This window comes from Rhinichthys klamathensis, unplaced genomic scaffold, assembly GCF_029890125.1.
Source record: "Rhinichthys klamathensis goyatoka isolate OS25496 unplaced genomic scaffold, OSU_Roscu_1.1 h1tg000521l_1, whole genome shotgun sequence".
Taxonomy (NCBI): Eukaryota; Metazoa; Chordata; class Actinopteri; order Cypriniformes; family Leuciscidae; genus Rhinichthys; species Rhinichthys klamathensis.
In genome coordinates, this window is record NW_026607000.1 from 557569 (window position 1) to 583121 (window position 25553).

Here is a 25553-nt window from a genome sequence, read left to right on the forward strand (position 1 = left end):
TTGCCATAGAATTTGCAGTGAAAAACAGTAAAAAGTTATTCCTGTAATCATGTGATTACATTTAATTTAAATAGTTTTGTTCCCTCTTATTTTGTTATCAGTTATTGAGTTACTTTTTCTGGTATTTAGTTTTTTAGTGCCGTGTGTTACCCTGATGTTGTTTGGACTTGGTGTGAGTGACCCTGTTAACCTCCTATGAGTATTGGTCATGTTTTTTTTTCACACAGCCAGACTGTTGAACCCATAGATATCCATAATAAAGGCTAGATGTCTTATGGCGGAGTCTCTATCGTCATCACCGGCGGCCATCTTGTCACAGGCAAGCATTCTGGCGGGCTCTGTGATACCTGATGTAAGATGAGTGATCAGCACGAACACAAATACTCTTACCTCGTTGAAATCTTGACGGATTTACAAACGGTTTGGTTTCTTACAAACGTTATTAACATGGCTATAATTCTGGATGATTATTTATTTATACACTTATTATTCATAAGTATGCATGCAGTGTCATAACTACATCTCTGACGTTTATAACAAAGCAAAGCCTTTGAAAATTGGTAGAAAATTGAGCAAGTTATGGTTATTTAAAAAGTACATGCACCATTAAACCACAATGTTACGAGTGAGCGAGCTGCCTGTGACAAGATGGCCGCCAGGTGCGGAAGTCAACTCTCCATTGGCCAGCAGCGCGGACGAGACATCTAGCCTTTATTATGGATATCTATGGTTGAACCTTCTTTTGTCCTGTTCTTCTGCGATCCAGAATGGCAGCACAGCTGATAGGTTTGAGTGGCGCCCTCTACTGTTCAAAAAATTTTTAAAAAGGCTATTAAAAAACAAGCATTCCCATTGCAATTAGTTACTTTTTTAAGGTTGTAAAGCAATATTGTAACGCATTAGCCTACTTTTAAAAGTAAGTTCCCCCAACACTGACCGCAACTATACACAGTCAGTGTAAACAGAAGGTTAGTAAGCTACTCTGCCAAGGACCGTATGAGCTGCACAACCTTCATCACTAAAGACAAAGCCTTCCTACATTCTTCATCTCATCACCCTGTGAGGTTATGCAGAGCTGTCCATTACTGCCAGGGCCAATCAGTCACTTCCTCCTTTGGGATGCTTCTCTGGGTCCCATTAACAGGCTGAGGGCAAGCAGTGTTTGGCAAAGGGCAGATGTGAAAGAGATGAAGCAGTGGAGGGGTATGTGCCAAACGAGAAGGAGAGAGGCAGAGCCGAGGCAGCTCTGTTTTCTATTTGTGGGGATTAGACTGACAGATCTGTATTTGGTTTCGGGGCCTCTGGCTTCAGCTAATCCTCATCACCTGCACTCCCCTCCCTTCAAGAAGTCTCCAACTCCCCCTTCTGCGGCCTTACAACCCTGCACTCCGGCCCAATAAAGCAAACACTCACCCCGAGATTCAAGCCTCACACTACGTAAGGTTGACTACAACCTCAGCCCAGAGGAAGAGAGATAGTCTGCTTCTTTGTACCTTTTCACAATCTATTAGAGCAGGCTGTGAGGTGTTGCTGTGTTGGTTTTGGAGAGATAGCAATTATCTGCAGATTAAACTCAAGTGTTACGGAAACTGCTTGTCAATGTCACTCAAGAAAAGAGGGAAAGATGGCCAGATGCTCCGCGAGGAGCCGTATGGAGGTTTTCAGGTCAGGTCAGGGGCAAGGACCTTCTGTCTCCCTTATAGTCTCACAATTTTTTCACACATTGTCAACAAGATCAGATCCTTCTCTTGACGACCTAATTAACATTTAAATTCTGTTACTCATTTCAGACTAGCTCTGCATCCGCATAACATGAAATTTCAACTATTATAACAACCTATGCAAATCCCAACCCAACAAAGAAATCCAATTACAGTGCAAATAAATAAATTATATATATATATATATATATATATAAGGAAACAGAGCATTATAATATACCAAACCTAAAAGATATGGGGTCCAGACCTGTTAGAAATCTTCAGTTGACAACTCATGTTAGAAATTACATCAACATGCTTTAATGTCTGTTATCATGCTTTAAAGGAGTACACTTATTTTGATGTATTGACAAACATACTAAAGCACAAGTAGCCTAAAGTAGGCCTACTTGATTATCATTTTAAGTTATTGTTAAATATATTTAGTTAGGCCAACTTTGTCATTACAAATAGCCTATGCAATTACAAATATATTTAAATTACATGACATTGTACATTTCGCCAGTACACGTTTACCATATTCTTAAATACAATGGAAGAAATTATGAATATACATATTCTGTAGGCCTGCCTACCACTACTTAAAGTCATGAGAGTAAGAAACATTTTAGTTCAGCTTATTGCATTTAATAACATTTAAATTATAGGCCTAATACATTTTTATTTAAATACAATTAACATACAATGAATGAAGTGTCCAAAAACATTATATTTAGTACACACTTGAGTAGGCTATTATTTTCGTAAGTAGCCTACTCTTTTAAAAAGTATGCTGATGAAGTGTACTTTTTCACACTTAATGATATTTTAACCTGTATTGTTTCCTCCACATAACTTTCTTTCGTCTTTGGAACACAAAGGGTGAAACTTTAAAGAATACTTTTTAAATTGTTTCAGTCGCTAGTGCGTTTCCCCCAGTCGCTAAACTAGAAAGTCTTTACAAGCGCGCGACACGGCGGCAGAAATATCTGCGCAGGCGCGCGCACAGCCGTTATCTAGTCACAGCTGACGAAGATTATTTTAACAAAATACGTAACTTACTAAAAACTCGATTCGCATATTCAGTGTTTTTATCTTCGATTATTTTATCACTTAGCCGTTAATATCCATAAAAGTGACACCCATTCCGACGACTTATTGAGAGCTTCATCACTTGATGCTAATCCGCTAACTCGCTCCAAACGCTAAACTGTTTTCCTCTTACAAACAAACAACAGCTACAACTGCAGCGAACGCAAAACATTTGTAACTATTTCGACTGCAGTTGAGATACTTCCTTTAAATGGCTGAGCAGTTCACTGAGCTAGATCGTTTACGAGAGACACTGCTCGAGAGTCTGGAAATATCTGACCAACGCCAGGAGGACATCAGCAGGTGAGCTGACACCACGAGCAGAAGTATTATGTTTTGATACTAATTTTAAAGTTTGCCTCCATTCTTGTCTGTTTGGGCGTTATAATTGAATATTAATCCCCCTCCCCATTCACAGAGAGGATGTTTTGTCGCGCATTGAGAATGTCATTCAGACGATAGTCATCAGTGTGTCTAAAGGTGAAGCTCCTGTGCTGAAAGTGATGAACAGATCCAGCTGGACCAATGTCAGGTGTGTGTGTGTGTGTGTGTGTGTGCGCGCGCGCGTGTGTGCCTAATGTTTATTTACACAGCCTAATTAAGATAAACAGGACTTTATTTAAATAGGTTTGTCTATAACTATCTCTATCTGTCTGTCTATCTAGGTATCTATCTATCTGGCTGTCTATATAATATCTGACTGTCTGGCTGTCTATAGTAACTTCATCTGAACCTTGATCCTTTCAAATAAAGTAACTTCCAGACTCTAAATAGCTGTAATTTCATTAGAGGATGAACCCTCTCTCTCTCTCTCTCTCTCTCTCTCTCTCTCTCTCTCTCTCTCTCTCTCTCTCTCTCTCTCTCTCTCTCTCTCTCTCTGTCTCTTTATCTCTCTCGCTCTCTCTTTTTATCTCTCTCGCTCTCTCTCTTGTACACACTTGCAATCCTCTGAAGAGGTTTTCACTGTGCACAGTGTAATAGCTCTTGTGCAGAACAAAGAAAACTGTCTGGTCAGATCTACATCAAACCTCCCTAAAGCTTAAAGCCCGTTTCATCTGGGCCCCTCTAAGGCCAGGGTCCTGACAACTTGGAGAACGACTAGGCTTTTGGCTTACTGCTGGTATAAAGGTATCTTTCGTGCTAGCAAAATGACTGATAGTTTTAATAGCAGATATGAGAATGAAACACTCATTTAAGTGAATAATTTCATCCCCCACAACAATAAAACCTCTCTGTACTTAAATTTCCCAGAGCAGCATTTGGTTATGATCATCGTAAGATTTCTCAGATGAGACATGGAGATGTTTTTCCCCAAAACATTTCACCCGTACACCCCAGACATGAAGTATCTCCTGAAGTCATCTTCATTTATTGTGCATATTTCAGGACATGTTATGACTTTCTGCATATTAGTCAAAAAAAAAAAAAAAACGAATAAAGACAAAAGAAAACGGAAATGAGCAAAAGCGATGTTGGTTTTATTCTCAGATTTGAGAAGTCTGTTGGTTTGGTCCTGAAGGCAGATGTCTCTCTAACTTCTCTCCGATGTGACTGCCCTTCATCAGCCACCAAGTTCGGTGAGATCACCCTGGGTTACTTGCTTTTGCATATTACAGATAATAAAATAGTAATTACCATCCAAATATACAAATCTATTTTTGACATTGACAAGGACATATCCAAACTTTCAATTTTTAATCTGAGGAGTGTAATTCATCCACAAAAAAAGGTAATCTGACATACATTTTCTGCCTGGGGGACAAAAAAATCCCTAGAGATTTGCAGTAATGCAGGGAACCAAGCCATATATAGAGACCAGAATATCATAGAGGCTCTCTTGACTTGGGCTAGTAATAACAACCCACAACCTCCAAGCTACTGCATACACTGTAAAAATGTAAAAGGATATGATTCAATAAGTTATGACAACATTTTTTATTTTTTTACATTGCTTTAACTCATCAAAAAAGTTAGAGTATATGTGAGACATGTTATAAAGTCAGAATTGCGAGATATAAACTCACAATTGCGTGTTATAAAGTCAGGATTGCGAGATATAAACTCACAATTGTGAGAAATAAACTCGCAATTGACTTTTTTCTCGCAATTGCGAATTTATATCTCGCAATTCTGACATCTTTTCTCAGAACTGTGAGATATAAACTTGCAATTGCGAGTTATAAAGTCCAATTCTAAGGAAAGAAAGACTGACTTTTTCCTCAGAATTGCAAGGTAATATATCTCAATTATGACTTTAACACACAATATCTGACTTGAACAGAATTGCGAGACATAAACATGCAGTTATGAGGAAAAAAAGTCAGAATTGCGAGTTTATTTTTCACGAAAGTTTATTTTTTATTTTTTATATCTCACAATTCTGACTTTATAACACGCAAATGCACCTTTATATAAAAAGTCAGAATTGTAAGATGAAAAAGTCACAATTGCCTTTTTTTTTTTTGTCTGTTGTGGAAACAAGCTTTCATACCCTATAGCACATTGAATTGTGGGAAAATTCTATGTTCTATTTTAACAAGATATTACTGTTTCTGGCATGTCCCTGTTTTACAGCCCTGATTCTGAAGCTCTTGTCTGTTATTTACAAACTTGTACAAAGTGACTCCTATGCTACTAAAAGGTAAGCGATAGCCATGTCAACACATAACCTTAATATTGTCTATAGGTTAAAATATGGTTACAACTTTTCACCTTCACAAGATCATTTTACATGCTCTTGTGTTGAGACGAATACATTTTGAAAAGTAAAAAAAAAAAAGAATCCATGTTCCATGCTTGTATGCATAAAAATGATCAAAGTAAAATGGTGTTTAAAATAGTTTTAGATGGAGTTCAGCATGTCATACTGCAGGACTATATTTTGGCAAGTTTTTCTCCAGCGCCTTTAAGATATGACCTGTTTCATGTCTAAATATTTAACATTTTTGTCAGCTTTTGCGGACCGTTTCATTCAAACCACCTGTGGATATAAGTGATGATGTGATTATAAATCAGCAAACAGCGTCATAAATCATCTGATATAGGGAGCAGGTGGAACCTTTGATTTTTTTTTATGACGTGATTTGTCAAGTGCACCTGTGCACTGAAATGTTTTCTCTTCGATCCGTCAGGGACATTTACTATAATGACGTGCAGCTGTTTGGGTCACAGAGGACCTTGGATTTCATCGTGGATGACGTTTCGTGCTTGCTGAAGGTTCCTCGTAGGAGTCTACATGTTGTACGTGCATATGGCTCTAGTGTATAGTGTCGACTTTTATACACTCACTCACACAAAAGCAAAACGAATAAAGTACTCATCGTGTATTATTTAAGGCCTCATTTGCATAGGTTGACCATATCCACTAAAGAGAATGTAAATTATTTCTTTTAATAATCCTCGCAGCTTGCAACATCCAAAGGCTTCATCTCAGGTGATCTGTGTTATTTGGAGGAAGATGGCACGAAGGTGGACTGCAATTCCAGCTCCGCAGTGAGTCCAGATCGCCAGCCAACCTTTCTGTAAAGCTCACTTGATGTGCACCGTATGCCAGAGCATGATTTATATAATCTCCTTCTGCCCAAAGCCATTCATCTGTAATTGGACTGGCAACATTTTTAGACCGTATCTGTCAAACATTCACATCAGTATACATAGCTGCCAACTCTCACGCATTGGCCGTGAGACACCCGCATTTGATTGGTTTCACACGCTCACACGCCACACTCCCGATTTCTCACGCTGAAGTGTCAACCCGGGCGGTCAAATGCCTGGAAGATGAGTTTATCTATATATCTACCTGTTGAGCCACTCGTGATCGACTAGTTATACGGCAAATTCGTTAAAAATCTCCCGTTATCTAGAGCGAGCGTGCATGCGAGACAGAGATTGTGCTCCAAACCGCGTAGAGCGAGCGAGAGACCTTGCGCGAGCGAGACCGCCCCCCCCCCCCCCCCCCCCCCCCCCAAAGTTGGCAGGTATGGTATAACTCAAATGCTGTTCCACTTGACCACTGGCCTGACACACCATTCTCAATCTACTCCGTCATTTTGTCTCTCTGAAGTTTTGTCCATACTATTTTTGCTGTGAAATGATTTGAAATGTTTTCATACTTCTGCCCCCCTCCCCCTAGGCTACCCCTGTGTCTTCCAATGTTAACGGCATCAGAAGTATCCTTCCTGTTTTCTAAAACCATGTAAAAGGAACACCACCATAATCCCTTGTCAGGTCAAGTCAAGTCACCTTTATTTATATAGCGCTTTATGCAATACAGATAGTTTCAAAATAGCTTCACATTAATAAACCGGAAAATAACAGAATCAACGATGCAAACTTCATCGAATATATGAGTCAAATTCTGCTGTAAAGCAACTTTTTAAAAGATGATAGTATCATTATTCAGCTTGAGTCTGTTCAATGTTGGTTCATTCAGTTGTTGGTGCAAAATTCGTCAGTTATGAAATGAATTCAATTATGCTTTATACCACGGGCTGTTTAAATACTCGATTCTGATTGGCTGGAAGGTGTGCAGTAAAACCGTTTAATGCACAGGTAGTTGCAGTCAGTTTGATTACAGTTCGAAATGAATCCGCTACTATAAACATTGGTAACCATAGTAGCATAGTTACACTTGCAAACAGAGTGAGAGACACATATGAAAACGTTTATTTAGGTAGGCTAAATGGATGATTTTTGCATATCGTTTAATTTGTATGGTGAATATGGCAATTTTGAGAAATGGGCACAGGCACAAGACGAAATAGAAGACTTGGAGGAGACATTGAACGATAAAAAGCGGCACAAAGAATTAACACCGACTGAGTTAGATAAGATCGAAGACGACATAGATGAGGTCAATACGAAAAAGACAACTAAATGGGCAGTTAACACTTTCAGTGACTTTTAGCGCCAAAGACAGATCAATTGTGATTGAAATAACACTACCCTTTTCCATGTCTAACTTCACGATAAATGGAAATGTGGAGTTTAACATCAATTAGTATAATGATGAGTAAAACAATCCCCTATCGAAATTTCCAACTGTTTGATTTTTTTGTTTTCCGCTTCGCGTCGGGTGGTTCTTCGCCTCTACGTCGTGCATTAAAATCCTTTAATGCATGGCTAGCCGTGGATTATCCCTTACATAAGTAACTCTACAGAGGACAATAGTATCATTAAGTTTTTATTTCAGGCTTAGTTTTAGTCATTTTAGTACTTTAGTCCAACTAAACCTAATTTCCGTAAAATGCAACTTGTCTCCTACCACCCACAACAAAACTCCTGGCCTACTGTTATCAGACAAACACTAGAGTCAAGTGATAATTACATGAAATAAAGGCGGAATTAAATCATAAGACTTTTGGCGATCCTTTCTGACCTGTGCTGAGAGCCTCGTGGTTGCACTGCACAGTGATGTGTGGGATTTTTGGCACAATGGAGGCTTTAAAATCACAGAAATTATTCACATTGATATAGTTATGTCACTGTTCTACCAAAGTTAAAGTCCCTGTAAAGGCAATTTCAAAAAAAAATTCTAAACACATTATAAATGTTAGAAATGTATTGATTAAACATATTACAAAGACTGTGAACTGTGAAGTACTGAATTGTGGAGTTAGACCGTTAAACAGTTTTTCACCATTGCTATTTTCCGGATTTTCTGGGCGGGGCTAAAACGGGGCTCGATGACGCACTGGAGCCCTTGAGCTCCTGGACACGCCCCTACTTGATGACGCACTAAAGCCGCTGAGGCTGGCCGCTCCTAACAATATTATAGAGCACATTCACATCAGTTTGCCGCTCATTCGCGAGTTACTGTCAGTACTATTATTAGTAACAGCCTACAGATTGCTAGCTAGCTATGCCTTTGTCACGGAAATGCGTAACGTTACTACCTGGATGCGATCACCGGATCACGTACAAAACAGATCGGTGTCCTTATTTACATTTCCGAAAAACGATTACATCAAGAAGAAGTGGATTAATTTTGTGAAGAGCCACCTTGATGGAGAGCTGAGGATCACCGCCAAAACCCACCTCTGTAAGTGATTATTTTACACGGGATAGTTTTATAAACTTTCATCAGAGACAACTGGGATTCACTGATAATCCGCTGTTACTTGTGAATGGGGCCGAACCGACTATCTCCCGCCTCGGCCTTCATCCTCCAGTCTCGCCGACAACTGGTGCCATCATCGGCAGTGCGTGCCCACCATGCAAGCATACATTTCGGCTGTAGAGTTGAGTGTGGCGACGGCAGCTTACCCGCGAGTGGGCGTGGCTTCAGCGCAGCCAGCGGACACGCCCCCAGCGTTTGAGAGCAGAGAATACTGCTCATTTTTTCAAGATTTTGATAGCTTATTTTATGTACTTGCTGGCTTTTTTTATCATTCAAATTTGGCTGGGTGACTAATAACACATTTTTCTGTGGTGTGACAAACTCAGAACACATACTTAATTTTGACTTTACAGGGACTTTAATTGTAGCTTTTAAATGGATATTTCATCTAAAACATAAAATGATGTCATCATTCACTCGCTCTGAAGTTGTTCCAAACCTGTATGAGTTCCTTTCTTCATGTTGAACACAAAAGAAGATAGTTTGAAGAATGTCGTTACCCAAACAGTTGATGGATAATAGTATTTACAAATAGTATTTGTATTATATATAGACTATGGAAGTCAATGGGACCCATCAACTGTTTGGTTACCCATATTCTTTAAAATATTTTCTTTTGTGTTCAGCAGAAGAAAGAAATGTATACAGGTTTGAATCAACTTCAGCCAAATTACATGTTTTAATTCATGATTGTGTATTATAAACATTAAAATATTATATTTTATATTTTATTTGAAGGACTGTATGAATGAACTTCATACTCTCTGTTGTATTATCTATTACATTCCTCAGCAACAAATAAGACATTGTATCATCTGCAAAATTCATTCTGATAGTGGAGAAAGATGCAACACTCCAGAGACTACTGGACGATGATTTTTGTACCAGACTTTCGCCCTGCATCATCATAACAGTAAGCATCTGTTAGATCAGTGCTGGTGTGTACTTTCAAGGCCTGAATGTTTGGTCTTGTGTGTTCATCAGGGTAAAGGGATGCCTGATGTCAACAGCAGACTGATGGTGAGGAAACTGTGGGACACGCTACACGTCCCAGTTTTTGCTCTGGTGGATGCAGATCCTCATGGTACAAACACACATACATTTATTAATTATGCTTACGTTATGTTGCTCATTCAAGAATGAGGGATTTTAGGGTGCCAACTACCCAAAACCATTGTTGGGGAAAGTCACTTTTAGAGTAATGTGTTACAATATTGTCTTACTCTCTGAAAAAGTAACTAATTGTGTTACTTAGTTTTTATGGAAAGTAATGCGTTACGTTACGATTTTTGGCAAATGTAGAGGTTTATCTAAAGTCATTTTAGCTTATTAGTATGGTTGTATTGAATCATCCAAGGTCAGCAGCAAAGACATTGGTTAATAAAGTGAGATTAAATACATAAAATATATTTGTGTCATTTAAGATATTTTATTATTGCAGGTTTGTGTAATATTCTGAGTTTGCATTTCACTGTTTTTTGTTTTGTTTTGTTTTTGTTTTTTCATTTTGAGGAATACTGAACCTATTTTTGTGCAAGTCAGATAAGTAAACGCTCACATTTAGTCCAGAACTACAATAACCATCATGTTCACACACAGCGCACACAACACCTCTGCACACACTGACGATTCCTCTCAACATGAGGACAGGAGAGATGTGTTTCTTATTTGAAAAGTAATCTGATTAAAGTAACTCACATTGTAATACCCCCAACACTGCCCACAACACCCCTAGCATCTTTGTGAAAGTGTGCTTAATTGTATTGAATATGCACTTGTAGTCTTTGAAGTATATTTTGTTACTTGCAGATAATATAATACTAATGAAATAAAACGCCAGCTAAGTGTACTTAAAAAGAGTACACTGTCATGACTTTTAAATGAATTTTTTTTGTAAAGTGCAATTAATAAAAAAAGTCATAAAAATAAAATAAATAATAAAATTAAAAGTTTTAAAGAAGTGCACTTATTTTAATGCCTTGACTAACATACTAAAGCACATGTAAAGTACTTGATTATAATTTTAACTAGTGTATTATTTATTATATGTTCTAAATTGCTTCCTCGTTACAAATGTGTAACTACAAATATATTTAAATACATGACATATTAGTTTTAATAGAAATTACATTAAAGTATATCTCTCAAGGTGTCAATTAAAAGGCTCAAATTATTAACACTTAAAAAATGTCATGTTCCCTGCAAAATGTAATTTATACTCAGTAAAGTCATTGAACTACAAACACATGCAAACTAAGATAACAAACACACGCATGCTCCATCGTTCGCATGAGTTCATCGTTCCCTGAGAACAACCAATCCTGCAGTGATTTTCATTTGTGGCAGGTCTAGTGCAGTTTAGCATGAACATGAAGGCCCTGCTATTTCTGACACTGTCATTATCAATGACTACAGCGCTCTCTGTGCATGTGTTCTTTGTTTACTTGTCTCTCTTAACTTTGTTCTCGGGCGAATTAAGTTGTCCCAAAGGATAATTGCAAGGGTATGGTAGTGATTGCAGAATCAGCCTCTCTCCCTTTTTTTTTTCTTTTTTTTTTTCCAGGCATCGAGATCATGTGCATCTACAAGTATGGCTCACTGGTAAGTCCTGTTTCCTACTATTTCTGTGCAATTTCCAGTGAGGCCTGTACAGTTTTGCATTGCGGCGACATGTAATTATTCTTCTCTCTTTGTGGCAAGACAAAAAAGAGGAAGCACTCATTCATGAACTTAAAATTTACCCTGTGGAAAAAGTAAAGCGTTTCTACATGTGTATGTGTGACACATCTGCAGAGTGTGTGGCTACATTTTGGCTGTTTAACTCACTTTCACATACAGAATCCATAAAAATGTTATTATATACTTTTAAATGCTATTAAATACATATTGTAACATAATATTACATATTTACTAGAGAAGCAAAATTGTGTTAAATAATAAGATTTTATTAATGTTTTTGAAAGAAGTCTTTTCTGCTTTAAGATAAAGTAAAAACAGTAAATACAGTTAAAACTAATATTGTGAAATATAACATTATTATGATAAATATTGTTTAATATTATTACAATTTAAAATAACTGTTTTCTGTTTAAACATTAAATGTAATTTGAATATATTTTAAAATGTAATGATTTTCTGCTCAAGAAACATAAAACATAATAATTTCTTATTATTATCAATATTGAAAACAGTCATGCTGCTTAACATTTTTGTGGAAACCATGATACACTCTTTTCAGGATTCTTTTTTAATGAATCGGAAGTTCATAAGAACGGCATTTATTTGAAATAGAAACTTTTGATCAATTTAATGTGTCTTTCCCAAATAAAGTATTGTTTCTACACCAAACTTAAACAGTTTTGCTTCTTAGTTACAATTTTATTATTACATTTTATATTGAAAAAAGACAAACATTTTGATAAAGTAAATTACTTTTTTTAAACATACTTAGTAAATCTGTTGGCTTGTATAATGTCTGTCTGCCATCCAGCTTTAGGAACTCTAACTGTCATTTGTCCGCAGTCAATGGCCTTCGAGGCCCACAGTCTGACTGTCCCCAGTGTGCTGTGGTTGGGCCTCCTGCCTTCAGACATCCAGAGGTTTGGGAAAGTCAACTCATTACTCTGCTCTGTGGTTTGTGATTGAGGCTGGGCTTGCTCTGGTTTCCGTTTTCTGGGTTTTTTTTGTTTTGGTTTTTGTTGCTGTTGCTGTTTTTTATTTCCTTCCTCTTGAAAGCTATTTTTAAGTGGATGTGTCAACTGTCATGGACTTCAGAAATCAGAACCTCTTTTTAGGAAAATAGAGTAAACTACAGAAGAAAGAAATGTTAACTGCCGTTGTTAGCACCATGAAGCCTACATTATATATGTTAAAGGGGTGATGAACTGAGAAATCAAATTTTCCTTGAGCTTTTGACATCTAAGAGGTCATTATATTATAAGAATATCCTGTAAGTTTCAGAACTGAAAACGTCCTTGTTAGTCCAATAAAAGCTTTTATTGACACCAGGCTCAGCAAACGACGCGTTTTTCAAAGTGGGGAACTATGACGACAAAGAGGATAAAACACCACCCCCGCAGAAGATCATCAACGCCTACTTCAACACGGCCGGTTTAGCCCCGCCCACCGATTCGCGCATTACACAAAACTCATTATAATATGCAAAACTGTCCACTCATAGCAGTGGGCGTTTACTTCCAAGTCTTCAATGCGAGACGCCCATAAAAACAGAGCGTTTTTGAGCTAGGCTCAAAACTATGGTAGAAAATAGCCTATTACTTATTCATTTTGATGTTTTTGAATGTAAAAACCAAGCGAACGTCATAAGTTGACCTCAGACAACAATATAAACATTTTTAAAAAGCCAGTTCATGACCCCTTTAAACATTGGCCACTTTGCAAGGTACATTATCTAGTATTGTATTGCGTAAGTTTCTTTTATGCTTTTAGAAGGGGAATTAATGCCACACTACCAAAAATTGGCAGTTTCCCATCTTTCAGCCCAGTTCTGAGAGGTAGCTTGTAGAGAATGCAGCAGACCACCATGATCTGCCATAGTTTATCTGTACAACATCACCCTAGAAAACTGAATCTGCTTTTTCAAATGCCGGAAGTGCACTTGATTATAATGCGTGAATGGATATAGATCCAGTTGAGACTTCATTTTGATGACTTTAATTTGATTAGGGTCATTATTTGATTAAAAAATAAAAAACTAGGGGTGTGACGATCTCACGATATTTAAATGTGATGAAATAAGGGCTGCAAATTATCGATTAATTCATTAATCATTAGTTGATTGACCTTATCGATCGATTAACGATTAACTGATAAGCGGCTATTTTCCTGAGAATGTAAATTGCTCACGGTATACTATCAATAGTGTCTTTAACATAAAAAGCAAAATATTGCTTATATACTGAATAAAAATGCATGTTATATTGCTCAATTGATACGGTACAGTCGTACAGATAACTAAATAAATTATGCACAGGAAATTAAAATACATACAAAATAATTGTGCATTGGCTCACCTGTTGCATGTGAAACATAAAATAAATTTTAAATAAAAATCTATATGGGTAGGCTTAGCTTACACTATATTAAGCCTACATATAATAATCTATCTGGTAAACTACTTATATGAAAAACTTGAAACATTAGCAGCAGCACTTATAATCCCCCTTGGTCTGAGAAAGGTAACAGTAAGATTACTAGACCTGGAAACTTTAAATATAGAACTGAACACAATTTAAATCATCCCTGAGGAAGGTGACAGTAAAATTAGAGGGCGTCCCTTAGAACAGCCAAATTAAGATATAGGCTACCTGTGCACACTATAGCCTAGGATATAGGCTTCCTGTGGTCACATACTCGCCTTCCCACCACACCAGCGATTGTAGGTTGTGAAGGCGACAGACTTCCTCCCTGCAACACGGCTGCATGCAAGTTATGAAGGTGGTATCTTAGCAAACTCGTAGAGCTGTTGTACTTAATCGTAGTACCACAGAGTTTACATTGGGCGTCTTTGTCATCATTAATTAATTTGAAATGCTCCCACACTCCCCTCCGTTTGGACCGCCTCATGTTTGGTTTCTTTTTTGCCGCCTCGAGTTTGTGTCGGGTCTCTCGCCGCCCGCGAGAATCTAGTGTCACGTTCGCAATGTTCAATTAGCCGACAATTAATTTAATTTAATCTAGTAAATTCTTGTCGACAATTAATCGATAATCGATTAACCGTCTACATCCCTAGATGAAATTTTTTGTTGAGGTGAAAAGCTTTCTCGTTACATTAGCATGAAGGAGTTGAGTTTGTGGCAAAACCTTTTACAGTGCTTGCATTATGTTGTTCCGTCTCAAACTCAGAAAGTAGAACTGAAATGACATTTGTTATAAGACATTTGTTATCTGCACTGCACATAAAACAGAAATAAGATGAGAATAATAATAATACAAATTGACAGCATATTAAATTGGCTCTTACATGCGGTGTTAACCCCACATTGTGGTGCCAACATTGTACTTTGTGAAATGGAACAATGTTGGAATGTTAGCGCTGAATGTTTAGCAACAGACAACCAATCGCATACTCATTTCTGTGTATTTTGGACAGTCATGGAAACACTGCTCATTCTATATAAACTGTAAATTCAGCGTGACAATTTTAGTGAAGAAGAGACTTCTTTCTTTCCTTTATAGTCTTACCTTATAGTCTTTATAGTAAAGATCTCATAGACACCCAGGGACTAGACTGGATGGAGCATCTACCCCTGATCCAGACTACAGCCAAACCCAGAGCCCACTGTGTGAGAGCCCCCCGCAAACGCAGAGCGACCGCCTGCCCGATGAGTAAGCCAGAAACCTAAGAGGAAGGGAGAGCCCCGACCATCGCCCCGTAGCCGGTTCCCCAAAGTGAGTCTGACCAGGCTTGTGAGTCCGCAACACCAGCGGCTAAGGGGACACTGGTAGAAGTGGACACTGAGGACTGGCTAATTAACCCGGATATGGAGGTACTGCCTCCCACCCTATCCCATCCGATAGTATCTGTTTATTCTTCATCATTGCTATTTCAAGACAGCAGTAAGACTGTATCATCAACCTCTTGGGAATTGGAATTACTGTTATTGAATACGTCAAGTTTACCTCTGTCGCCTTCACCTCAAAGCTCAGCCAGTTCTCCAGCCCCCCCTCTGCTGGATGCCTGCAGCCCTTCTTCTTCCCCGGAAATGCCTTGCTGTGACGTGAAGCCTCAAGTTGTGCAGCCACCAGCCTTGCCCGGACAAGAGGATCCTGTGGCTCCGCCTCTGGCCACTGATTCCTTCGCTCCACCTCGTCCCGTCAACCTGTCGGCTCCGCCTTGGCTTCTACCACCTAGGGCTCCACCAGAGACCCTCGACCTTGCGGGTTCCCTCACCCCACCAGCTCCCCTTTGGTCAGTCGTCACTCTACTTCCGCCACAGACTTGCTAGCCTTCAGCTGCGCTCAGTCCCTCCACCCCTACTGCTACAGCGGGTTCCTTCTTACCTCCGGCTCCGCCTCTGTCCTTTATCACACCGGCCTCGGCCCTCTGGCTCTCCGCTCAGACGCTCGTCTCCGTGGCTTCGCCTAGCTCTCCAGTGTCAGCGATGTCGCTCTGTACCATCGACTCTCCGTCTGTACCCTGGGATCCATCGGCTCCTTCTCCGTCGGTCGTCGGACGGATGCCCCGTCAACCTCAACTCGGCTTACTACCCTGCTGAACTCTGGGTCTGTGGCATCGCCAGGCCTCTACCATCATCACCACCGGGGTCATCGCCATCTCCTGTCATCATCCCTTCGCCATCTTCTGTCGCCATTTCTTCGTCATCTCCGGTCATCATCCCTTCGCCATCTTCTTCTGTCGCCATCCCTTCATCGTTTTCTGTCGCCATCCCTTCGCCATCTCCAGTCATCATCCCTTCACCATCTTCTGTCGTAATTCCTTCGTCATCCCCTGTCACCATCCCTTCGCCATCTACTGTCATTATGCCTTCCCCATCTTCTTCTGTCGCCATCCCTTCATCATCATCTGTCGCCATCCCTTCGCCATCTTGTCGCCATCCCTTCGACCATCTGCCATTACCCCTTCACCATCTCCTGTCATTGTCCCTTCGCCATCTCCTGTCATCACCCCTTCACCATCTCCTGTCATCGTCACTTTGCCATCTCCTGTCATCATCCCTTCGCCATCTCCTGTCACCATCTTCTGTCACCATCCCTTTGCCATCTGTCACTACCCCTTCAACATCTCCTGTCATCCCTTCGCCATCTGCTGTCGCCATCCCTTCATCATCTTCTGTCGCCATCTTGTCGCCATCCCTTCACCATCTGTCATTACCCCTTCACCATCTCCTATCATCATCCCTTCGCCATCTTCTGTCACCATCTGTCATTACCCCTTCACCATCCCTTTGTCATCTTCTGTCACCATCCCTTCGTCATCTTCTGTCGCCATCCCTTCGTCATCTCCTGTCATCATCCCTTCGCCATCTCCTCTCGCCATCTTCTGTCACCATCCCTTTGCCATCTGTCATTACCCCTTCACCATCTCCTGTCATCATCCCTTCACCATTTCCTGTCGTCATCCTTTAATCATCTTCTGTCACCATCCCTTTGCCATCTGTCATTACCCCTACGCCATCTCCTGTCATCATCCCTTCACCATCTCCTGTCGCCATCCCTTCGCCATCTTCTGTCACCATCCCTTCGTCATCTTCTGTCAACATCCCTTCGTCATCTTCTGTCGCCATCCCTTCATCATCTTCTGTCACCATCCCTTCGTCATCTTCTGTCACCATCCCTTCGTCATCTTCTGTCGCCATCCCTTCGTCATCTCCTGTCATCATCCCTTCGCCATCTCCTCTCGCCATCTTCTGTCACCATCCCTTTGCCATCTGTCATTACCCCTTCGCCATCTCCTGTCATCATCCCTTCACCATTTCCTGTCGTCATCCCTTAATCATCTTCTGTCACCATCCCTTTGCCATCTTTCATAACCCCTACGCCATCTCCTGTCATCATCCATTCACCATCTCCTGTCACCATCCCTTCGCCATCTTCTGTCAACATCCCTTCGCCATCTTCTGTCAACATCCCTTCGCCATCTTCTGTCAACATCCCTACGTCATCTCCTGTCACCATCCCTTCATCATCTTCTGTCGCCATCCCTTCGTCATCTCCTGTCACCATCCCTTCGTCATCTTCTGTCGCCATCCCTTTATCATCTTCTGTCGCCATCCCTTCATCATCTCCTGTCACCATCCCTTCGTCATCTTCTGTCGCCATCCCTTTATCATCTTCCTATCGCCAAACCGTTATCTCCTGTCATCATCCCTTCGCCATCTGTCATTACCCCTTTGCCATCTCCTGTTATCATCCCTCCGTCATCTTCTGTGGCCATCCCTTCGTCATCTTCTGTCGCCATCCCTTCGTCATCTTCTGTCGCCATCCCTTCATCATCTCCTGTCATCATCCCTTCGCCATCTTCTGTCGCCATCCCTTCGTCATCTCCTGTCATCATCCCTTCGCCATCTCCTGTCGCCATCCCTTCGTCATCCCCTGTCATCATCCCTTCGCCATCTTGTCGCTATCCCTTCGCCATCTGTCATTAACCTTTTGCCATTTCCTGTCATCATCTTCGCCATCTTCTGTCACAATCTCTTTGACATCTTCTGTCACCATCCCTTCGCCATCTCCTGTCATCATCCCTTCGCTATCTGTCATTACCCCTTCGCCATCTCCTGTCATCATCCCTTCGCTATCTGTCATTACCCCTTCGCCATCTCCTGTCATCATCTCTTCGATATCTTCTGTCACCATCCCTTCGCCATCTCCTGTCATCATTACTTCGTCATCTCCTGTCACCATCTCCTGTCATCATCCTTTCGTCATCTGGCATTACCCCTTCGCCATCTCCTGTCATCATCTCTTCGCCATCCCCTCGCCATCTTCTGTCACCATCCCTTCGCCATCTTCTGTCGCCATAACTTCGCCATCTCCTGTCACAATAACTTCGCTATCTCCTGTCATCATCCCTTCGCCATCTCCTGTCGCCATAACTTCGTCATCTTGTCACCATCCCTTCGCCATCTTCTGTCGCCATCTCTTTGTCATCTCTTGTCGCCATCCCTTCGCCACCATCTTCTGTCGCCATCCCTTTGCCATCTCCTGTTATCATCCCTTCGCCATCTTCTGTCGCCATCCCTTCGTCATCTTCTGTCAACATCCCTTCGCCATCTTCTGTCAACATCCCTTCGCCGTTTTCTGTCAACATCCCTACGTCATCTCCTGTCACCATCCCTTCATCATCTTCTGTCGCCATCCCTTCGTCATCTCCTGTCACCATCCCTTCGTCATCTTCTGTCGCCATCCCTTTATCATCTTCTGTCGCCATCCCTTCGTCATCTCCTGTCACCATCCCTTCGTCATCTTCTGTCGCCATCCCTTTATCATCTTCTGTCGCCATCCCTTCGTCATCTCCTGATGCCATCCCTTCACCATCTCCTGTCATCATCCCTTCACCATCTTCTTTCACCATCCATTCGCCATCTCCTGTCACCATCTCTTCGTCATCCCCTGTCATCATCCCTTCGCCATCTCCTGTCACCATCTCTTCGTCATCCCCTGTCATCATCCCTTCGCCATCTGTCACCATACCTTCGCCATCATCTTCTGTCAACATCTCGTCCTCTTCCTAAGCCTAATTGTTCTCTTCTCCAAGCCGCGAGGTCACGCCTTCCAGGAGGGGGTCTTCTGTTAAGCATATTCACTTGTGTATTTCGTATTGGAACCTGTGGATTCTAATCTTTTTCGTCTTTTTGACAGATGGAAGCATAGCTACAGACTTTGATCTTTGATTCTGATCTGGATTGTAGGTTTTTGTATTGAAATGCACAAACTACATGTAAACGTGGTCAGCTGTTTAGTGAATTCACCCATCTGAATGACAGCATGCATTCAAAAAAGCACTGGAAACATCCTCAGGTATTTTTGCTCTGATTCCGACAGCATCAGCACATTCATGCTGCCAGTTTCCTGCTCCAACTCATCCCAAAAACACTACTGGACTGAGATCCTGCATGTTTGTAATGCACTAATGTCATGTTTGTAAAGGCATGATTTGTAAAACAACACAGTCTCCTTAAAGTCTACATGAAATTAAGAAGACTGCTCACAATTCTCAGCACTGATGTATTGAGTGTTTCAGTTTTCTGATTTAATCTGCTATACCATAGTGTGATAGCTGAACATAATTGATTCTGGCCTGGTCTTATAATTTTATAAAAACACATTGTTCTGTTAACATTTTTTATATTTGATCAGTGAAATTCTTGTAATTTTTACATTGGCTTTAGGGTTTATACATTATTTTTGTCATGGCAGCAAGGTTGTAAAATTAGATATAACTTTACACATAAAAGTTTAGTAAGCATTTTTTTACACTACAATTATTTTAACATGCATATTGTTTACATCTTGCAGCTTTACTATTGAAATGTACTATTGTACCATCAGAATTGTATTACTTTTTTTAAAGAAAAGGAGGCACAGTCCTTGTGAAAACTGAACTGAATGTGCAATTGTAATGTACTTAGTGTACATTATAACTGTACAGTTAATATAATATTAATAAAATAAAAGGCCACTTAAGTGTACTTAAAGATGTGCACTTTGTTGTAATGTCGGATTAAAATTTTTACTTTAAAGTACATTTTAAATCATGTTTTAATATTCTTTTGTAGAATAGAATAGAATAGAAATGGCATTAGAGTATATTTTAGTCTACCATAAATGCCTGTCAGTACATTCAGCAGTAACTTTAACCATATTTTAAAGACAATATAATTGTGAAATTACATATGAAGATGTACTTAAGTCCTAGTGAAGTAGGTATAAAAGCACTTTAAAATTCAGCTAATTGCGTTTAATATAAATTTAAACTAATAGCATTTTAAATTGCAGTTACCATGCAGTTAAGTGTCTGAAAACACTGCATTCAGTTCACACATAAGAATATTATTTCTGTAATGAGCACTCTTAATCATTATGTGCTGTTGTATTGAATCCAGATTAGTTCCAGTCACTTGACTTTCTATTTGCCTCTATCTGCATCAACTAACACTAGTACCAAATAAAGTGGCCAGCGACTATATGTAAGAGTAAATTGCTGAGATTATGTTTGTGTGTACATTGTTATGAATGCACAAGGCCTCATGGTGTCTGTATGTGAATGGTTGTCACAGGTACAGAGTGCCGGAGGAAAGTATTATTCCATTTTCTCAAGCAGATGAGAGCAAAATCAACAGCTTGAGGAGCAGAACCTACATCACTTGCCAGCCTGCATGGGAGAGAGAGGTGCCTCATTCTATGGTTCTGTACACTTAAGACATGACAAAGGCAATATGCAAAGAACAGATGATATGGTCAAAGATCCGTCTGTGACATTAGTGTTTTGACAGGTGTTTGTAGAGGCCAAGAATGTGAATGATGTCGCCTAATCTATGTGTCTGATTTTTTCAGGTAGAAACGATGCAGAGACTGAAGCAGAAAGCTGAGATCCAGTCCCTGGCATCTATCGCCCCTCATTTCCTCACTCGAGTCTACCTGCCAAATAAACTGCGCTATGGAGGCTGGATATGAGCATCTGCTGCCCTCTACTGGAATATGTATGCCGCACATGTAGCGTGTTTTCTCATGAAGTGCATGATTGAATACTGTTCTTACTGAATGTTAGATGAGCTGTTATGTTGGATTAGCGTGACCGTAGACTGTGAGTTATGAGCTTGAATATTCCATACATCATCTGAGCTGTTATGTTAAAGCTGCTCTGGACTGTCACATTTGCATTGGCGGTGAATATTATGGAATAAATAAACTAAACGAACCCTTCCCTTTCACCATGAACTTCGTTATTTTATATTTTAAAATATTTAGGTAAATTAAGTCATCAGTTTCTTTAAAAATAAAGGTAGATTGAAATATTTAAATCATGGTTATGGTGATTTAGCCCATAAAGTGTAAGTTAATGGTAGGGTAGGCAATTTCAGAGAGGCTAGCAATAAGCCTTCATCACACTTGCGCGTTCGAAAAGCAGAAGCTTTAAATGGTAGCGTAAAAAAAACTTCATCTGCAGGCTGTATGGCTGTGCCCATCGAACTGGATTGTTGTCATTTATTTATGTAAAATTCAGCACAAATTCTTCTTCTCAAGACAATAACCTCAGTTACAAAGAAAAATTGTATCATGATATTCTGACGCATTATTCATGATTTAAAGGGGAGTGTGCAAGCCATACTGTATGTGTATGCAATTCTTCAGTCTAATCACCTTCATTTATTATACATTTTTCTCAATCACTTAGATTTTTTTTTTTAACTCAAAACAACACGTTCATTTCTCTGAACAGTTTGTTTCTTGTTCACATCATATTTGAATTTCTTGTTGATTTAAGCAAATTGCATTTGTTTCAAGTTCAAGTTTATTGTCAGTTATACTATATGAACAGGACATACAGAGACGATGACTCGCTTGGTTTAGTCCTCAGTTGTAAGTCGCTTTGGATAAAAGCGTCTGCTAAATGACTAAATGTAAATGTACAGAGGATTGAAATTGTTTCCCTCAGACCCATGGTGTAAAACACCAATATAACACAGACAAGTATTAAAAATATTTATAAAATACAATACAAACATATAAAATGTTGCCGACAATTGCCATGACAATAGAAGTCAGTGCAACAGGACGATAGTCATTAAAAACGAATGGGGATGGTTTCTTGGGAACTGGTGTAATTGTTGTATAGCTTTAAAGCATGTGGAGACAACAGCCTGGCTCAGAGAAATGTTAAAGATGTCTGTGAAGACATCTTTGAGCTCTCCTGCACAATCCTTTAGCACCCGACCAGATATATTGTCTGGACCAGCTGCTTTGCGGGCGTTGATCTTAGAGAAGGATCTCATCTCTCTGGCCTGAGAGAGACACAGAACCTGGAGGTGTAATCTTCTGTGCAGGCGTGGTGTTGTATGCTTCAAAGCGTGCAAAGAAGTTATTGAGTTCATTCAGCAAAGAGATGTCACTGTCACAGGTCTGTGGTGGGGGCTTGTAATCCGTGATGGTCTGGATTCTCTGCCACAGTCTCCTTGTGTCTCTGCTGCCTCGGACGTTATGGGCTATCCTCTTGGCATACTGTTTTTTGGTCTTTTTTGTTGTAAAAAAGTTATTAATTTAGTTCATTTATATATGTAGCTGTTCTGGAGGAAACCGTGATGTCATCATCCAGCTCAGTTCAGTTCTCATATAATGGTGTCAATGCAGGTAGATCAATAATATTGTTGAATATTAAATGTCACCAACTAAGCAGGCCAAAAGCCAAGGCAACAGTGGGAAGGAACCAGAACTCCATCAGGTGATAGTATGGAGAAAATACCTTGGGAGAAACCAGACTCAGATGACGTGCCGGAAGACCACTTCAGCGGAGAGGGCGTGACTGAAGACCACTTCAGCGGAGATGACGTGACTGAAGACCACTTCAGCGGAGAGGGCGTGACTGAAGACCACTTCAGCGGAGATGACGTGACTGAAGAACACTTCAGCGGAGATGACGTGACTGAAGAACACTTCAGCGGAGATGACGTGACTGAAGACCACTTCAGCGGCGATGACGTGACTGAAGAACACTTCAGCGGAGATGACGTGACTGAAGACCACTTCAGCGGCGATGACGTGACTGAAGAACACTTCAGAGGAGAGGAGATGACGTGACTGAAGAACACTTCAGCGGAGAGGAGATGACGTGACTTAAGAACACTTCAGAGAGGAGATGACGTGACTGAAGAACACTTCAGCGGAGATGATGTGACTGAAGAACACTTCAGCGGAGTGGAGATGACGTGACTGAAGAACACTTTAGCGGAGATGACATGACGTGACTGAAGACCATTTCAGCGGAATTGATGTGACTGAAGACCACTTCAGCGGAATTGATGTGACTGAAGACCACTTCAGCAGAATTGATGTGACTGAAGACCACTTCAGCGGAGATGACGTGACTGAAGACCATTTCAGCGGAATTGATGTGACTGAAGACCACTTCAGCGGAATTGATGTGACTGAAGACCACTTCAGCGGAATTGATGTGACTGAAGACCACTTCAGCGGAGATGACGTGACTGAAGACCACTTCAGCGGAGATGACGTGACTGAAGACCATTTCAGCGGAATTGATGTGACTGAAGACCACTTCAGCGGAATTGATGTGACTGAAGACCACTTCAGCAGAATTGATGTGACTCAAGACCACTTCAGCGGAGATGACGTGACTGAAGACCACTTCAGCGGAATTGATGTGACTGAAGACCACTTCAGCAGAATTGATGTGACTGAAGACCACTTCAGCGGAGATGACGTGACTGAAGACCATTTCAGCGGAATTGATGTGACTGAAGACCACTTCAGCGGAATTGATATGCCTGAAGACCATTTCAGCGGAATTGATGTGACTGAAGACCACTTCAGCGGAATTGATGTGACTGAAGACCATTTCAGCGGAGATGACGTGACTGAAGACCATTTCAGCGGAGATGACGTGACTGAAGACCACTTCAGCGGAGACGATGTGACTGAAGAACACTTCAGCGGAGATGATGTGACTGAAGACCACTTCAGCGGAGAGGAGATGATGTGACTGAAGAACACTTCAGCGGAGATGATGTGACTGAAGAACACTTCAGCGGAGATGACGTGACTGAAGAACACTTCAGCGGAGATGACGTGACTAAAGAGAACACTTCAGCGGAGATGACGTGACTGAAGAGAACACTTAGGCGGAGATGACGTGACTGAAGACCACTTCAGCGGAGATGACGTGACTGAAGACCACTTCAGCGGAGATGACGTGACTGAAGACCACTTCAGCGGAGAGGAGATGACGTGACTGAAGACCACTTCAGCGGAAATGACGTGACTGAAGACCACTTCAGCGGAGAGGAGATGACGTAACTGAAGACCACTTCAGCGGAGAGGAGATGACATGACTGAAGAACACTTCAGCGGAGAGGAGATGACATGACTGAAGAACACTTCAGCGGAGAGGAGATGACGTGACTGAAGACCACTTCAGCGGAGATGACGTGACTGAAGACCACTTAAGCGGAGAGGAGATGACGTGACTGAAGACCATTTCAGCGGAGATGACGTGACTGAAGACCACTTCAGCGGAGAGGAGATGACGTGACTGAAGAACACTTCAGCGGAGAGGAGATGACGTGACTGAAGACCACTTCAGCGGAGAGGAGATGACCTGACTGAAGAACACTTCAGCGGAGAAGACGTGACTGAAGACCACTTCAGTGGAGAGGAGATAATGTGGCTGAAGAACACTTCAGCGGAGAGGAGATGACGTGACTGAAGACCACTTCAGCGGCGATGACGTGACTGAAGACCACTTCAGCGGAGAGGAGATGACGTGACTGAAGACCACTTCAGCGGAGATTACATGACTGAAGACCACTTCAGCGGAGAGGAGATGACGTGACTGAAGAACACTTCAGCGGCGATGACGTGACTGAAGACCACTTAAGCGGAGAGGAGATGAGGTGACTGAAGACCACTTAAGCGGAGAGGAGATGAGGTGACTGAAGACCACTTCAGTGGAGAGGAGATGATGTGGCTGAAGAACACTTCAGCGGAGAGGAGATGACGTGACTGAAGACCACTTCAGCGGCGATGACGTGACTGAAGACCACTTCAGCGGAAATGATGTGACTGAAGACCACTTCAGCGGAGATGACGTGACTGAAGACCACTTCAGCGGAGATGATGTGACTGAAGACCACTTCAGCGGAGATGATGTGACTGAAGACCACTTCAGCGGAGATGTCGTGACTGAAGAACACTTCAGCGGCGATGACGTGACTGAAGACCACTTCAGCGGAATTGATGTGACTGAAGACCACTTCAGCGGAATTGATGTGACTGAAGACCACTTCAGCGGAGATGACGTGACTGAAAACCACTTCAGCGGAATTGACGTGACTGAAGACCACTTCAGCGGAGATGATGTGACTGAAGACCACTTCAGCGGAGATGATGTGACTGAAGACCACTTCAGCGGAGATGACGTGACTGAA

At 41.1% G+C, this 25553-nt stretch overlaps 1 protein-coding gene across 1 annotated transcript in view; it reads left to right on the plus strand.

Annotated features, from left to right (window-relative positions):
- Positions 1-21120, plus strand: part of spo11 (SPO11 initiator of meiotic double stranded breaks) — a 39793-nt gene extending 18673 nt beyond the window's left edge. The window contains exons 2-14 of the mRNA XM_056238368.1: positions 2986-3095; positions 3211-3324; positions 4281-4369; positions 5367-5433; positions 5924-6032; positions 6198-6284; positions 6925-6961; positions 9714-9823; positions 9895-9994; positions 11474-11511; positions 12433-12509; positions 20670-20781; positions 20947-21120. Of these exons, the coding sequence (XP_056094343.1) occupies positions 3004-3095; positions 3211-3324; positions 4281-4369; positions 5367-5433; positions 5924-6032; positions 6198-6284; positions 6925-6961; positions 9714-9823; positions 9895-9994; positions 11474-11511; positions 12433-12509; positions 20670-20781; positions 20947-21066 (1152 nt within the window). The 5' untranslated portion in view covers positions 2986-3003 and the 3' untranslated portion in view covers positions 21067-21120. The remainder of the gene's footprint in view (positions 1-2985; positions 3096-3210; positions 3325-4280; positions 4370-5366; positions 5434-5923; positions 6033-6197; positions 6285-6924; positions 6962-9713; positions 9824-9894; positions 9995-11473; positions 11512-12432; positions 12510-20669; positions 20782-20946) is intronic.
- The last annotated feature ends 4433 nt before the right edge of the window (positions 21121-25553 follow it).